The 12991-nt window shown below is 49.1% G+C and overlaps 4 protein-coding genes across 12 annotated transcripts; 3 read left to right on the top strand and 1 right to left on the bottom strand.

Annotated features, from left to right (window-relative positions):
* Positions 1–5650: 5650 nt before the first annotated feature.
* On the top strand, positions 5651–7200 carry LOC112340407 (protein MIZU-KUSSEI 1-like). The gene is made up of 2 exons (XM_024670692.1): positions 5651–5741; positions 5823–7200. Exon 2 carries the CDS (start codon positions 5964–5966, stop codon positions 6720–6722), a length of 759 nt encoding a protein of 252 aa, XP_024526460.1. The 5' UTR covers positions 5651–5741; positions 5823–5963; the 3' UTR covers positions 6723–7200.
* LOC9652054 (7,8-dihydro-8-oxoguanine triphosphatase) lies at positions 6729–9598 on the top strand. 9 transcript variants are annotated; one of them, XR_002991915.1, is made up of 12 exons: positions 6729–7496; positions 7549–7627; positions 7694–7783; positions 7847–7940; positions 7997–8044; positions 8095–8177; positions 8304–8397; positions 8442–8549; positions 8633–8714; positions 8775–8917; positions 8978–9143; positions 9240–9598. XR_002991915.1 is itself a non-coding variant. In XM_024670694.1 (7 exons), exons 1-6 carry the CDS (start codon positions 7306–7308, stop codon positions 8175–8177), a joined length of 585 nt encoding a protein of 194 aa, XP_024526462.1. In that variant the 5' UTR covers positions 6729–7305; the 3' UTR covers positions 8304–8568. The 9 variants fall into 9 exon arrangements, 2 of the variants coding, with proteins under 2 accessions (XP_024526462.1, XP_024526461.1); XR_002991911.1 differs by having other exon boundaries at positions 8304–8549; positions 8666–8714; XR_002991912.1 differs by having other exon boundaries at positions 8304–8549; positions 8775–8911; positions 9243–9598.
* A 185-nt stretch (positions 9599–9783) lies between these two features.
* LOC9634954 (aspartyl protease family protein 2) lies at positions 9784–11623 on the top strand. The gene has a single exon (XM_002965987.2). It carries the CDS (start codon positions 10010–10012, stop codon positions 11525–11527), a length of 1518 nt encoding a protein of 505 aa, XP_002966033.2. The 5' UTR covers positions 9784–10009; the 3' UTR covers positions 11528–11623.
* A 38-nt stretch (positions 11624–11661) lies between these two features.
* On the bottom strand, positions 11662–12972 carry LOC9652053 (thioredoxin reductase NTRB). Its single transcript, XM_002965630.2, has 2 exons — positions 11937–12972; positions 11662–11881 (listed from the first exon to the last, which is right to left on the bottom strand). The coding sequence occupies exons 1-2, from the start codon at positions 12958–12960 to the stop codon at positions 11811–11813; spliced, it is 1095 nt and encodes a 364-aa protein (XP_002965676.2). The 5' UTR covers positions 12961–12972; the 3' UTR covers positions 11662–11810.
* Between the last annotated feature and the right edge of the window lie 19 nt (positions 12973–12991).

Genomic DNA, 12991 nt, shown 5'->3' with positions numbered 1-12991 from the left:
AAAAACTAGTAGAAACAAAGAAATGGCCTTAGATTAACATTGATTCAGATTGTGGAGAAATGGAACAAGGCTAACTTATATATAGGTTGATGAAGCTCCACCACTCTTGGATCGAGGACGGCCTAAATATAGCTGAGGTCGAGGAGGTGCTATGTCATCATCAGGAATGTGGTTCAAGACTCGGGAATTGTACGGGAAATCAAAGAGTCAGGAATAGGGAAGTGTCTCGAGAGTCAGGAATAGAGAAGTGTCTCGAGAGTCAGGAATAGGGAAGTGTCTCGAAAGTCAGGAATGTGGTCTGTGGGTCAGGAATCCGGCAAGAGTCAAGAATGTGGCAAGAATTGAGGGATTCCTGACACCAACTAGTTCAAAGACTCATCCAATGTTCCATATAAGCAAGTTTGAAGTGTGTTTACACTCTAGTGATATCATGGATTAGTCTATTATCTAAGTCCAAGAGATTAATGCTGAGAAGGCTAGTCTGGCTAATATTCTTGCTCAGAAATTGGTGAAAACACACCAAAAGACAACTAAAAAGTTATTAGTTCAATGGAATAGTTATTCCATGGACAAAGCTACATGAGAAACTAAAGATGATATGAAGAAAATGTTTTATTATGACTTAGATGACATTCCTAAGGAAGGGGAGAATTGAGTTTTATAACTATATTGTTATATAATTTGAACTATTTGTTTTATTCTCATTTTTTTATTTCCATGACCATATTGTAAAGAAAGAAAGCTATATTGCTTTTTTTCTTTTATGGCCGTTTGTTACAACATTAGTGTTGCTTTTTGCACATATTTTCTCCATAGCCATATTGTTTTGGACTCCTTTCATATGAAACTCATTTAGCTTCTTGAGGCTACTGTGAAGAATATCAATATGCCCCTAGATCCACCTTTTCACTTCATCAATCCACAAGAGCATTACTAAGGTTGCAACTTTGCTGCAATGGGTCAAGTAATCACCATGACCGGGTGCATGTGGACAGAGCCAGCTACAATGGTAATGATTACATGAAAGACCTGTCTCCCACTTCTCTGGAGGGATGCAGATGCCCCTGTGACAGACTGTGGATGCCTCAGCTTTGTATACAGAGTTGATCGCCATGGCACCTGCCTGTTATACTAAAGGTCCAGTTCCATGTAATGGTTTTCAGATTCCCTCCAACATCTCTGGTGTTCCTCAAGGTCTCGACAGCTTCAAGAGTTTGACCCGAGGCTCCTCTTAATCAGCTCTTCTCGACTATGTAAATGAAACTAACGTCAAGAGCTATGCCAAGCTGAAACAAGTCTGAGAAGCTTTCAAGCTTGTCATTCCTGCAGCCATTGCTACTGCCGAGCTCTTGTTGTTTCTAGCAGCGGGAGTGATCTGGTGGCTCTACACCGAGAAAAGGATTAAGCGCTTGTCACAAGCTCTGGACCAAGTTGATGGAGTAGTCACCAAGTTCACGTATCACCAGCTTGAAGTAGCGACTGACAATTTCAAAGATAAGCTTGGAGCTGGAGCATTTGGCACGGTTTACAAAGGAGTGCTTGCAGACGGTACATCTCTGGTGGCCGTGAAGTGACTTAATGATGGAGGATGCAACACTGGGAAAAATCCACCACATCAGCCTGGTTCGAATGCTCGGATACTGTGCCGAAGGAAGCCACAGGCTGCTTGTCTACGAGTACATGGCAAATAGTTCCCTGGCAAGCTGACCAGGATGGGAAGAATAATGAAACTCCAGGCCTACAAGTGGATGAAGCGAGCTCCCAGATACCTCAAACTTTGTGCAAATGGAAAACAAGGTTGGCAATTGCCTTGAGCATCTCAAGAGGGATCACTTATCTCCACCAGCAGTGCCAGGAATGCATCATCCACTGCGACGTCAAACCTCAAAACATCCTCTTCGACGACAACTTCCATCCAAAAGTCTCCGACTTTGGGCTCGCGAAGCTGATGAAGCGAGAGAGCAGTGCAAACGTTACCACCGCGAGAGACACTCGAGGATACATGGCGCCGGAGTGGATCAGCATGGTTGCAATCGCTCCAAAGGTAGACGTGTACAGCTTTGGAATGGTTCTGCTCGGGAGCGGAAGGGACAAGTTTATGTTCTTCCCCAGCCATGAATAGCGGGCGCTGGTACTTCCCAGTCTGGGCATTTGAGTAGTACACAACGGGAAACATGAAATCCACAGCAGATCCGAGGACGGCCAAGAGCATCGACTGGGAGCAGTTTGAGATGGCTCTTCGGGTCGCATTCTGGTGCATCCAGCCGGACAGGCCCAGCATGAGCAATGTCGTCCAGATGCTCGAGACCATCTTTATCAAGAATTTTCGAGGATGGTGGTTCCGGAGGCGTGAGTCGAGAGTTATGTCCAAGCGAATCAGGTCGCTGAGCAGTGAAACGTGATGTATCCAACATCCCACACTTGGGTATATGCAACACAAATGGAGTTTTTATCATACCACAGAGGACCGTCTGCTTTGATCCTCCAAAAAGGAGAGAACGGTTGTTGTGGTCTAGACTAGGTAGAGTGAAAGATTACACGGCCAAGTGAACCAGTACAAGCAGTAACTGCCTGCCTTGAAAATGCCCAGGCATATGCTGCACATTTGTAAAGGATATAGAATCTTTGAGTCGCATGACTTTGTAGCTTTGTAAGCACGTCGTCAATCAGATAAAACCAAATTGTCCCTGCATTGTGCTTCGTTTGAAGAAATGTTCGGAATTCCTCTCTATGATGCATCGCAAGGCTTCTCGATTTCCCATGCCACGCCCAACTGGAAACATGGATGGCCATGGCCGCGGAAGCGCCATCATCAAGGAAAATGCCTCCTTTCAGAAGTGTATGAGTACAAAGGAGAACAAAGCGAGGTAATTTAGTCAAAAGCTCTTGAAGTGCTCGTCCATGACAAATCATCCTTGCAACTCGAGAATGTTCTTGAACCAATTCCAAGTCAAGATCACGGACCATGTGTCAAAATATACTGCGGCAATTAACAGAGTTTCAATCATGCCATCACACATTAAAGTTTGCTTTTGCCCTTGTCATTTTGCGTCCTAGATAAAGTTTGGGTGGTGTTGAGGAAACGAAACGAAACGAAATTCGCACGGCAATGTGAACCAAGACAAGTAGTAATTTCCTGTACGAAAGATGCCTCGTATGGGTAAATGCATGGAACTGGTCTGGTCAAGCTCGCCGTCAACTAGATGCCGAACTGCATACGCAATGAAATTAAAGCATTGCAGCTAGAGCACTCTCGCTTGGAGGATGGCATTCGCGATGACCGCAACGGCATCGTGTGTGCTTGGGCATTCTCTCGAAACAAGTGCAGCGAAAAACGCAGAGCTGCGTCTCCGCTACACTTGTTTGCAGAGAATGCCCAACTGGAAAAATTCGACAAGGGGGTGATCAAGGACGCACTGGGCGATTTGCTGGCCACTATCCACCCCGAGCTCTCGTACTGTGGCGGCTCCGCCTTCCGCCGATCGCCAAGAGATGGCATCTCCATCACCCTCTTGTTCCATCCTCGCTCCCTTTGCGGCCGGATCATGAACACTGCTAAAAACAACACGATTTGGCTTCAGCCTGGAGGCCAAGTGCGAGGCCAAGTGGTGGAGCAGCCTAATTGCTATCTCCTGCTCCAGCAGGATTGGAACTTGGTGCTCTACAACTCAACAGTTGGAACTTCAGAATTTGCGCATGGTCGTCCGACATTTTCACAAATCTCGGGATGGAAATCACTGGGAGTTGGACCAAGCGGAGTTATCTTGGAAGTGGACCTGGCGGCGCTCAAAGCATTTGGAGGATACCCATGCAGTGCTTCAAGTGAGTTTTTCTTCTTAGATGTTGACAAGCTTTGTGTGAAACAGGCACCAGTTCCAAATGCAAAACCCACAAACAAACTCAAGGTTTTATCAATCGCTGTTCTGACTGCCTTGGCATTCGGATTGACAAGTCTTTTCGGATTGAAAAGGGAGATAAGTTTTAAACTTTCTTACTACCATGCATTTCTTTGATTTGCTTAGATGAACCAAAAGCTTTTGCAAGCTCGATATATTTCAGCTCTTTGCATTGCTGCCATCCAAATTTTCATGCGGCTGGAGAACGGGAAGGGGGAGCTGACAAGGTAAACACAACTTAACTTTATTTTGATCTGGTTTGTGGTTGTGAGATCAATCAGGGAAATGTACAAAGAATTGGACCAGTTGCCATCAAGTGCTTGCAAATAAAAGCTCACTCCATTTCCAACGAGGAGAAGACCAGTTTCTTGTCTACGAGTTCCTTGAAAACAATAGTCTCTTAAGGCCGAGGGCCGGGTAGCAAAGTCATTTCTGCTGGAATGTAAAAGTCTCTATTAAGTGAATTTTCATGGGCTTGTGAGCTATATGAGGAGCGTCGATGGGTGGATCTGTCGACGAGAAACTTGTTCCAGAGACATGCCCAAAGAAAGAGCTGCAGAGGGTACTAACAATTTCGTTGATCTGCATGTCGCGGGTGGTGGCCATGCTACTTGGAGACATTGCGCCCACCTTGGCTTCCAGACTTCAGCAAGGTCACTTCTTAAAAGTTAAAGGCCTTTACATTTAAATAATAATCTTTTATCATAGTTTAGAGCCTATAAACTAATCCATAAAATGTGTGGGAACAAAAGGACGCAGGCGCAGCATGGGGAAAAAGGAACCTTCACTTCACGCCTAGGCAGACAAGACGAAACTGGGACAGAACTATAGCTCGTCTAGAATGTATATAGATCAGATCATCTCCTGACCAGATCTTAATATTTTTTCTTCACTAATATAGAATTCAGAAGAAAAACACATTTAAAAAACAAGTGAGTCAGGCGAGTGGTACCAAACAGGTTTTTTCCTCGTGGGGCTTTTTTTCTTCGTAGCTTCCATTTTTTCTAGTTGCCGTACCACTTTTTCCAGGGGTACAGTACCATGGGTTTTAACAAATGCCTGAAGAGCTCTTGAATGCTCGATCCAAGCAGCAGGAATGTCGTGAGGGTGAATGGATCCGTCAGTGTTCGATTCCCTGCGGCATCAACCCTCATAGGTTTGGAAATTCTGATGGGGATTTTTGCTAAAGAAAAAGGGAGCTTAAATGCTGGACATGATCGACCTTGCACATGAAAGAGTTTGGTGCAATCCAGCACTAGATAAAAAGTATAAAGCGAAGAAAAACAAGGCTGGGAGCCATCGGGAGAGAATAGTGTGCGAGAAAATACGAACATTGGAAGCACATACATTGGATTTCTTTTCGCCGCTCTTTCGTCCTCGTGTTCCTCCAAACACCTCAAAACAAAGCGTCGGCTCTAAACTAAGGCCAAAAGCCGAGAGAAAAGCTCTTCTAGTGTATAATAGTCTGATTTAATAGCATTGTTGGTTGCTTAGCCAACCCGCCTGATTAAACAATTGGAATCTTCTTACGCTTGCATGTGCTTGAAAACATAATTCTATGATCATACTATTGATAAATCTATACATTGTTGTTAGATCATGGTATGGGATGTCCTAATGGGCCATGGCCCAAAACATCATTATCCATGCATGCGGATCCATGCACGCCATCTAATGTATCATCATGCTGTCATTTAACGGCACTGTTAACTAAAGAAGGCTTAACTAAACCATGGGGGTCAATGGAAGGCTAGGGTACTTTATTTCCTCTCTAAATTGGCGTTTGCGGAGGCGACGACGACGAAGAGTGGAGGAGCCTCGGCCTCGATCGATCTCGATGCGCTGGTACTGTTCTAGCTAGATTATCGGCAATCGGCAGCATTCGCGAGAGAGCTGGATGATTCTTGCTCGTTTCTTGGATCCCAGATTAGATTTCGCGTCGGCGTGGGAGCTGCCACCGCTTAGTGCCTGGAATTTCGTCCGTTCGAGGGAATTCGGTCGGTTTTCTTCCGGGATCGAAGGGCAATCGTCGTGATCGGCTGCCAGTCGCCGCATTTCTCTCCCGAGATGATGAAGGGAGAGGAGAATATCGCCATGGACAAGTCGAAATCCAAGAGCGGCAGCGATGGCGCAGCATCGGACCAGAAGAAGCTGGAGAGCTCGCCGAGTTCCAGGGATCCTTCCAAGTACGCGGCCTTCTCGGCCATGTTTCCCTTCTCCAGGACCACATCCAATCGCCACAAGAAGCTCTTCTCGGCCTTCCGCTCCTTCTTCCACTTCCTGCCCGTCCAGATCGCGTGCCGCCGGATGTCACTTCCCGGAGGGCCGTCCGAGTCCTCCGCTCTAGGGAGCCGCGTCACTGGCACTCTCTTTGGCAACAGGAAAGGCCATGTCCACTTCGCGGTGCAAGAGGATCCAAAGTCACCTCCGGTGCTGCTGCTGGAACTTACCACTCCAACGAGTACGCTGGTGAAAGAGATGGCGTCCGGGCTTGTCAGGATTGCTCTAGAATGCGAGAGGACGATGAATCGGGGGAAGCTCTTCCTGGAGCAAGTGTGGACGATGTACTGCAACGGCAGGAAGAGTGGCTACGCTCTGCGGAGGATTTGCTCCGATTCAGATCTACAGATACTGAGGATGGTCCAGGCGGTTTCGATGGGTGCCGGGGTTTTGCCAATGGACGAGGAAGGGGCTGATGGCGAGCTCATGTATATGAGAGCCCGCTTCGAGAGGGTGGTGGGATCAAAGGACTCGGAAGCGTTTTACATGATGAATCCGGATGGAACTGGGGGACCCGAGCTAAGTATCTTTCTGTTGCGGATCTGAGGAAACTAACAAAACAGGGGTGGCAGAGAACAAAAAAACACTCCAACACTACAGCAGTCAGTCAGTTTTGGGTTGGGTGGCACTTTAAATCGCAACGATAGTCTAGGCACACGACAAAGACGCATTTACACAGATACACAACTTCGTAGCGGGAGTTACTCGGGCAGTCAGTGAGTCAGTTGAAAGCTTCTTGGCGGCTGTCACGGAGGGATTGGTTTCGGCCCCGTGGTGTTGGTTGGAGCCGCATCTTTGAGCCGAGATAAAAGACATTGATGACAACAACAGCCGAATCACTATATAGTTCGATAGGAGGAAATGGCCGCCCAGCTCAAAGCTACCCCGAAGCATCAGATCGACCGACAGCATTGCGAGAATGTGAGACACCGGAGATGGAGAAAGCTATAGGTAGCTAGCTTATTTGGCTACTTGGTTGGTGGATGCTGGGAAACGTTCGAAAGTGATAGACCTTTGGCTGTTACGACGACTGCGACCGTGATAGTATGTGTGACAGAGAGGCAAACACGAACTTTCGATACGGGACCAGTAAGATACCAGGGCAGCAGCCGGCTAAATCTTTGTAGATATGATGGCTCCTTGGATACCCTCTGCTTGTCCGGCACCAAAGTCGAGGAGTTCGCCCTTGGTAGGGCGCAGTCCATTCAGGCGAAAGCTCTTGTTTGCTATGGCGATGACCGCCAAGGCGAAAGTGAAGCTTCTGACTTTGGCCATTGTTCACAAGGACGGACGAGTTCTTCTTGGTATGAAGAAGCGCGGGTATGGCTTTGTGCTTGTTGGTTCTGGCACTCATCTAAGTTTTCGTGTGTAGGTTCGGAGAAGGGTATTTCAATGGGTTTGGTGGGAAGGTAGAGGACGGGGAGACGATTGAACAGGCGGCGGCAAGAGAGGTTTGTTTGGGCTGTTTTTTAGGCACGAGAAAGTGAGAATCTTATTAATGTGGTTTGGTTTTGTAGCTGGAGGAAGAAGCTGGAATTACTCCCACGAAAATGGACAAGCGTGGCATTCTCACTTTCCATTTCGACGACAAGCCAGTGCCATGGGAGGTAAGATTGGCGGCTTTCAGGAGTTTTCTTGTGTAAATACTTCGCCTTTTTGTTCATGTTTAGGTCCATGTTTACCATGTCGAGCATTTTGTTGGCGATCCTTGCGAAACAGAAGAAATGTGCCCTCGTTGGTTCTTAACTCAAGAGATCCCCTTCGGTAAGATTGACCTTTGGAACTGTTCGGTTTCTTAGTTTTTTATTTTTCTTTCCCAGACAAAATGTGGAAGGACGATCCCATCTGGTACCCCCACTTTCTTCAAGGTAAGCAGTGCACGGTATTTGTTTTATCTGAGCTCTTGTCTGTGAAGCAGGATCAATGTTTCGAGGCAGTTTTGTTTTCGAAAACACACACGATCTGGTTTCACACAGCTTTGAGATCGTCTCGGCTCTCTAGGTAGCCAGTAAGCCTCGCTTTTTGTTCTCAAACTTTTTATGTTTTTTTGTTGTCGAGTGGAAAGCACTATCCAGTGTCTCGATTTTTAAAATCTATTGCAACTAATGAAATCAATCGTGTTCGCAGAAAGAAGCAAATACATAGCCATCCTAGAGTATTCCACCATTCAGCGAGATAGATATTTTAGCTACGTACACTTCTAGTAGCGCAACACAGCAAGGTAGCTCAAGTATTTTATTCAGTCTTAGTTGGATACCTTACCAGGAGACAAAGACCAAGCTGTCCTTAGATCATTTCTTTTATCAGGAGAAAGCCTCCATGGTCAGCTTGTTGCTTTCAAGAAATCTCAACTCTCGAGTTGAGTGCTTAAAGGTGATTCTCTAGAGACGCCTCTTTGCTCGTCGAGTGGATCACCACTCTTGGCGATACTGATAGAAATCATTCTATTGCTTCAGCATTTTGTTTAAGTGCTGGAAAATGTGTTGCAGCGAGTTCCATCATTCGAGACAAGCGCCTTTGCGTCTCGGACCGCAACAAGTAAGTCTGAGATAAAACGTGAAACTTCACTGACCGATTGGGATTGTTTGATTGGTGTAGTTGGCAATGAATGGAGAAGTACCTCCTCTCTCCTTGAAGGCGAGGAGGATGAGATCAAAGAAGAATATGACCAGTGAGCAGTCGAAATCAATCGGTTTGCATTAAGGAGCAGAGCAAGCTGAAGTTTCCCATGAAATGTGGCGGTATGTATATGGTCTTCCTTTCGCATTTGTTTCTTATTGCCAGCCTTTACCATCTCGTAGTTGCAGTAGCAGCAAGCAAACACAGAGGACAAAGCCATAACAGAAGAGCAAACTTGACGTTTCATCCCGTCTCGGCGGACGCGTTCGATCCCCTCCTTTTTCTTTTGGCTTTCGTGCTCCAGATGCTAAAGAGGAATCCACCAGAGATTTGGGAACAAAGATGAAGGTACCGTACCGTCTTTCACATTTTGGAGCTCTGATCTGGTTGCTTCACCTCCTTTTTTTTCTTCTTTCTTTTTTTTTCTTTGGTGGGGCTGCACAGCAGCAGCAGCAACAGGAACAGCAGCAGCAGCAGCAGCTTTTTCATTTCTTGGCACATAGGAGAGGTGCTGTTGGTGGATTTGACGATGGTGCGTGAGCCATTTTTTTCCTCCTTTGCATTCATTCATTAGCCTGCGCGCGAGGCCTGACTGTGAAACCAGCTGGAGCTCTGCATTATCTCTGCTGCTCCTCACGGGCCCTCCCCATTTCCAGCTTTACAAAGCCCACCACCTTCGCCTTTTATCAAGACTTCCCTTTTGGAAGCCTCTCATCCACAAAGGTGGAAGCAAAGCAAAGGAGCAACCGCTTATACAAAAGCTATGATGGATCATTGTATTTTTAACAAAAAGCTTGGCCAAAGTGGTGGTTTGGTTACGATTCTCAATAGCGGTGCCAGGAAAAAATCCAAGAAATTCGTTAACAAATCCAAAGGCGAAGACCAGATTTGTGGTCGCTCCATTTGTTTGAAGACTCCAAAGAGGTTTTAAACAAAAGCAGGGGTCACGGGATCGAATCGGGTCAAGCCCGTATACCTCCGTACTGGTGTACAGTAAGAAAATACCCCTTCTTTCTCCTTTGTAAAGCCTGGGTGCAGGGCAGCGGCAGCTCCTCCCAAGCTGATCCTGGCGAGAGAGTGAATGCATGCCCGCCCTGGCGGAGAGAATTTGAGATCATTGAATCGATGCATTGCTTCCATTCCAATCATTAGTGCTAGGCCGAGCTCGCTCGGATCAATCAGTCGCGGATAGAAGGCGCTAGGAAGAGAATTCAATGGCGTCGTGCATGCTGGCGCTTGCTCTTCTTCTCTTCCTCGCCGGATCGACGCCAATTGCGATTGCCGGTAGCAGCGGTCGATTGCTCAAGAGCAGCCACGAATCCACAGTGCTGGACGTGGACGCGGTGCGCCAATCTCTCCTCCATCGTCCGGCCAAAGGAGCGATCGACGAGGAGGAGAAGAATGCAGTAGCGGAGAAGGAAGAAGAGGTGATGTCCATCGTCCACTCGAGCCACTTCTCCGCGCACTCCACCAGATCCCACCGCGAGGCGCTCGAGGCGCGGCTCAAGATGGACGCCGCGCGCGTGGAAGCCATCGCTCAGCGCCTCGAAATGGCGCTCAACGGCGTCAAGCACCGCGATCTCACGCTCGTCCACAACGCATCCTCGTCGCCCGCCACCGTCTTCTCGCAATCCGAGGCCGATTCCTCCTCGGGCAGCCAGGTCACGTCCGGCCTCGCGTTTGGATCCGGCGAGTACTTCGTGCGCGTCGGCATTGGATCGCCCACCAAGCTCCAGTACCTGGTGATGGACACCGGCAGCGACGTCCCCTGGATCCAGTGCTCGCCTTGCAAGAGCTGCTACAAGCAAAACGACGCCGTCTTCGATCCACGCGCGTCCTCCTCCTTCCGCCGCCTCTCGTGCTCCACGCCGCAGTGCAAGCTCCTCGACGTCAAAGCTTGCGCGAGTACGGACAATCGCTGCCTCTACCAGGTCTCGTACGGCGATGGCTCCTTCACGGTCGGGGACCTCGCCTCGGACTCCTTCTTGGTTAGCCGAGGCCGAACGAGCCCGGTGGTCTTCGGCTGTGGCCACGATAACGAGGGACTCTTCGTTGGCGCCGCGGGGCTTCTCGGCCTCGGCGCTGGGAAGCTCTCGTTTCCATCCCAGCTCTCCAGCCGGAAGTTCTCCTACTGTCTCGTCAGCCGCGACAATGGCGTCCGGGCCTCGAGCGCGCTGCTCTTCGGGGACTCGGCTCTTCCCACCTCGGCCTCGTTTGCTTACACGCAGCTGCTCAAGAATCCCAAGCTCGACACCTTCTACTACGCTGGCCTGTCCGGGATCAGCATCGGAGGTACGCTTCTGTCCATCCCTTCCACGGCTTTCAAGCTCTCGAGCAGCACCGGACGCGGGGGCGTGATCATCGACTCGGGCACCTCCGTCACCCGGCTGCCGACGTACGCGTATACGGTCATGAGGGACGCGTTCCGGTCGGCGACGCAGAAGTTGCCTCGGGCAGCCGACTTCTCGCTATTTGATACGTGCTATGACTTCTCGGCCCTGACCTCCGTCACCATCCCGACTGTGTCTTTCCACTTCGAAGGCGGGGCGAGCGTCCAGTTGCCGCCGAGTAACTACTTGGTGCCGGTTGACACGTCCGGGACGTTTTGCTTTGCCTTCTCGAAGACTTCGTTGGATCTGTCCATTATCGGGAACATCCAGCAGCAGACTATGCGTGTCGCCATTGATCTGGATTCGTCTCGGGTTGGTTTTGCTCCCAGGCAATGCACTTGATTCCATCGACTTATAAAATATATAAGCCATATAACTGTATGTAACAAGCCAGTCTTTTTGCCTGGAATGTAAACACCGAACTGTCAGAAAGATCGAATCACACGTTACTTACCAGTAGCTTTGGGAAAAGGAGTTAGAAAACTAAGAAGAATTCGTTCAAAAGCCAGAAACCTCTCTCCTCGTAACAAAAAGAGAAGGAAGAGGAGCAAACAATGAAAGAGTGCCTCCTTAGAAAAACTAGACCGTTTTTGCGAGCTTATAGGCGGCTAGAGCCCTGTGATTGTCAATCCGACTTTCCCTGCTGGACTCCATACTCCTGTAAGAAGTGTTCCGCGTCCAGTGCAGCCATGCATCCTGTGAATCGAAAAGTTTAGCAGTGATCACAAAAGAAAGAGATTATAAAACTTACCGGTACCGGCAGCAGTCACCGCTTGCCTATACTTCTTGTCTTGGACGTCCCCAGCAGCGAACACACCAGGAATGTTGGTCTTTGTGGTTCCTGGAGTAGTAAGTATATATCCTTCTTTGTCTGTGTCGAGCTGACCACCCAAAAACTTTGAGGCCGGCTCGTGCCCAATCGCGAAAAACAATCCCGAAACTTGGAGGTCCGTCAAAGCGTTCGTCACGGTGTTCTTGAGTTTGAGCCCCGCGAGGCTGCCACTCTCGTTACCAACGGCCTCCACCACGGTGGTGTTCCAAAGAACTTCGATCTTTGGATTGTCGAAAGCTCTCTTTTGCATGATCTTGCTGGCTCGAAACTCGTCCCTGCGATGGATGATGTAGACCTTGGAGCCATACTTCGTGAGAAACGAAGCCTCTTCCATGGCGGAGTCGCCACCTCCGATCACTGCCAGGGGCTTGTTTCGAAAGAGTGGAGCCGCTCCATCGCAAACAGCGCACGCCGAGATGCCGCGGTTCCAGAATCCACCACTTCCTTCCCCCGAGCCTGTGAAGTCGAGCCTCTTGGCAATAGCTCCGGTAGCGATGATCACAGTCTCCGCCAGGACTTTCCTCTCCTCGCTGGAGATCTCGAACGGCCGCTTAGAGAGATCGATCTTGTCCACAGTCTCGGTGAAGATCCTCGTCCCAAACCGGCGACTCTGCTCTCTAAACTTCTCCGTGAGCTCCCCTCCCATGATGCCCTGTGGAAACCCGGGGAAATTCTCCACATCCGTCGTTGTCGTGAGCTGCCCGCCCGCCGCTACGCCGTTCGCCATCCATCCCTCGAAGAGGATCGGCTGGAGCTCCGCGCGGGAGGTGTAGATCGCGGCTGTGTGGGCAGCGGGGCCGGATCCAATGATACATACCGGTGTTTGGAGCTGTGGCAGCGGCGGCGGCGCATCCATTCGTGGTGGCGAGGATGAGAATGGGGCGGCGCGGCGGCCCTGGCGCCAGCACAAGCTCCGGAAGAACGCGGAGAGACTGCTTCGCATAAAAATGTGAGAGCTTTGCTTGACCTATTAC

This window comes from Selaginella moellendorffii, unplaced genomic scaffold (genome assembly GCF_000143415.4).
Source record: "Selaginella moellendorffii unplaced genomic scaffold, v1.0 SELMOscaffold_6, whole genome shotgun sequence".
NCBI lineage: Eukaryota > Viridiplantae > Streptophyta > Lycopodiopsida > Selaginellales > Selaginellaceae > Selaginella > Selaginella moellendorffii.
Note: the sequence above shows the minus strand (reverse complement) of the source record. Positions and strands in the feature narration are given on the sequence as shown.

Coding starts and splice junctions, on each gene's coding strand:
- LOC9634954 (XM_002965987.2), top strand. CDS start 10,010: ATGGCGTCGTGCATGCTGGCGCTTGCTCTTCTTCTCTTCCTCGCCGGA.
- LOC112340407 (XM_024670692.1), top strand. CDS start 5,964: ATGATGAAGGGAGAGGAGAATATCGCCATGGACAAGTCGAAATCCAAG.
- LOC9652053 (XM_002965630.2), bottom strand. CDS start 12,960: ATGCGAAGCAGTCTCTCCGCGTTCTTCCGGAGCTTGTGCTGGCGCCAG. Junction 11,882..11,936: donor GGTGACTGCTGCCGGTACCG/GTAAGTTTTATA, acceptor TTCGATTCACAG/GATGCATGGCTGCACTGGAC.
- LOC9652054 (XM_024670694.1), top strand. CDS start 7,306: ATGATGGCTCCTTGGATACCCTCTGCTTGTCCGGCACCAAAGTCGAGG. Junction 7,784..7,846: donor ACAAGCCAGTGCCATGGGAG/GTAAGATTGGCG, acceptor GTTCATGTTTAG/GTCCATGTTTACCATGTCGA. Junction 8,045..8,094: donor GTACCCCCACTTTCTTCAAG/GTAAGCAGTGCA, acceptor TCTGTGAAGCAG/GATCAATGTTTCGAGGCAGT.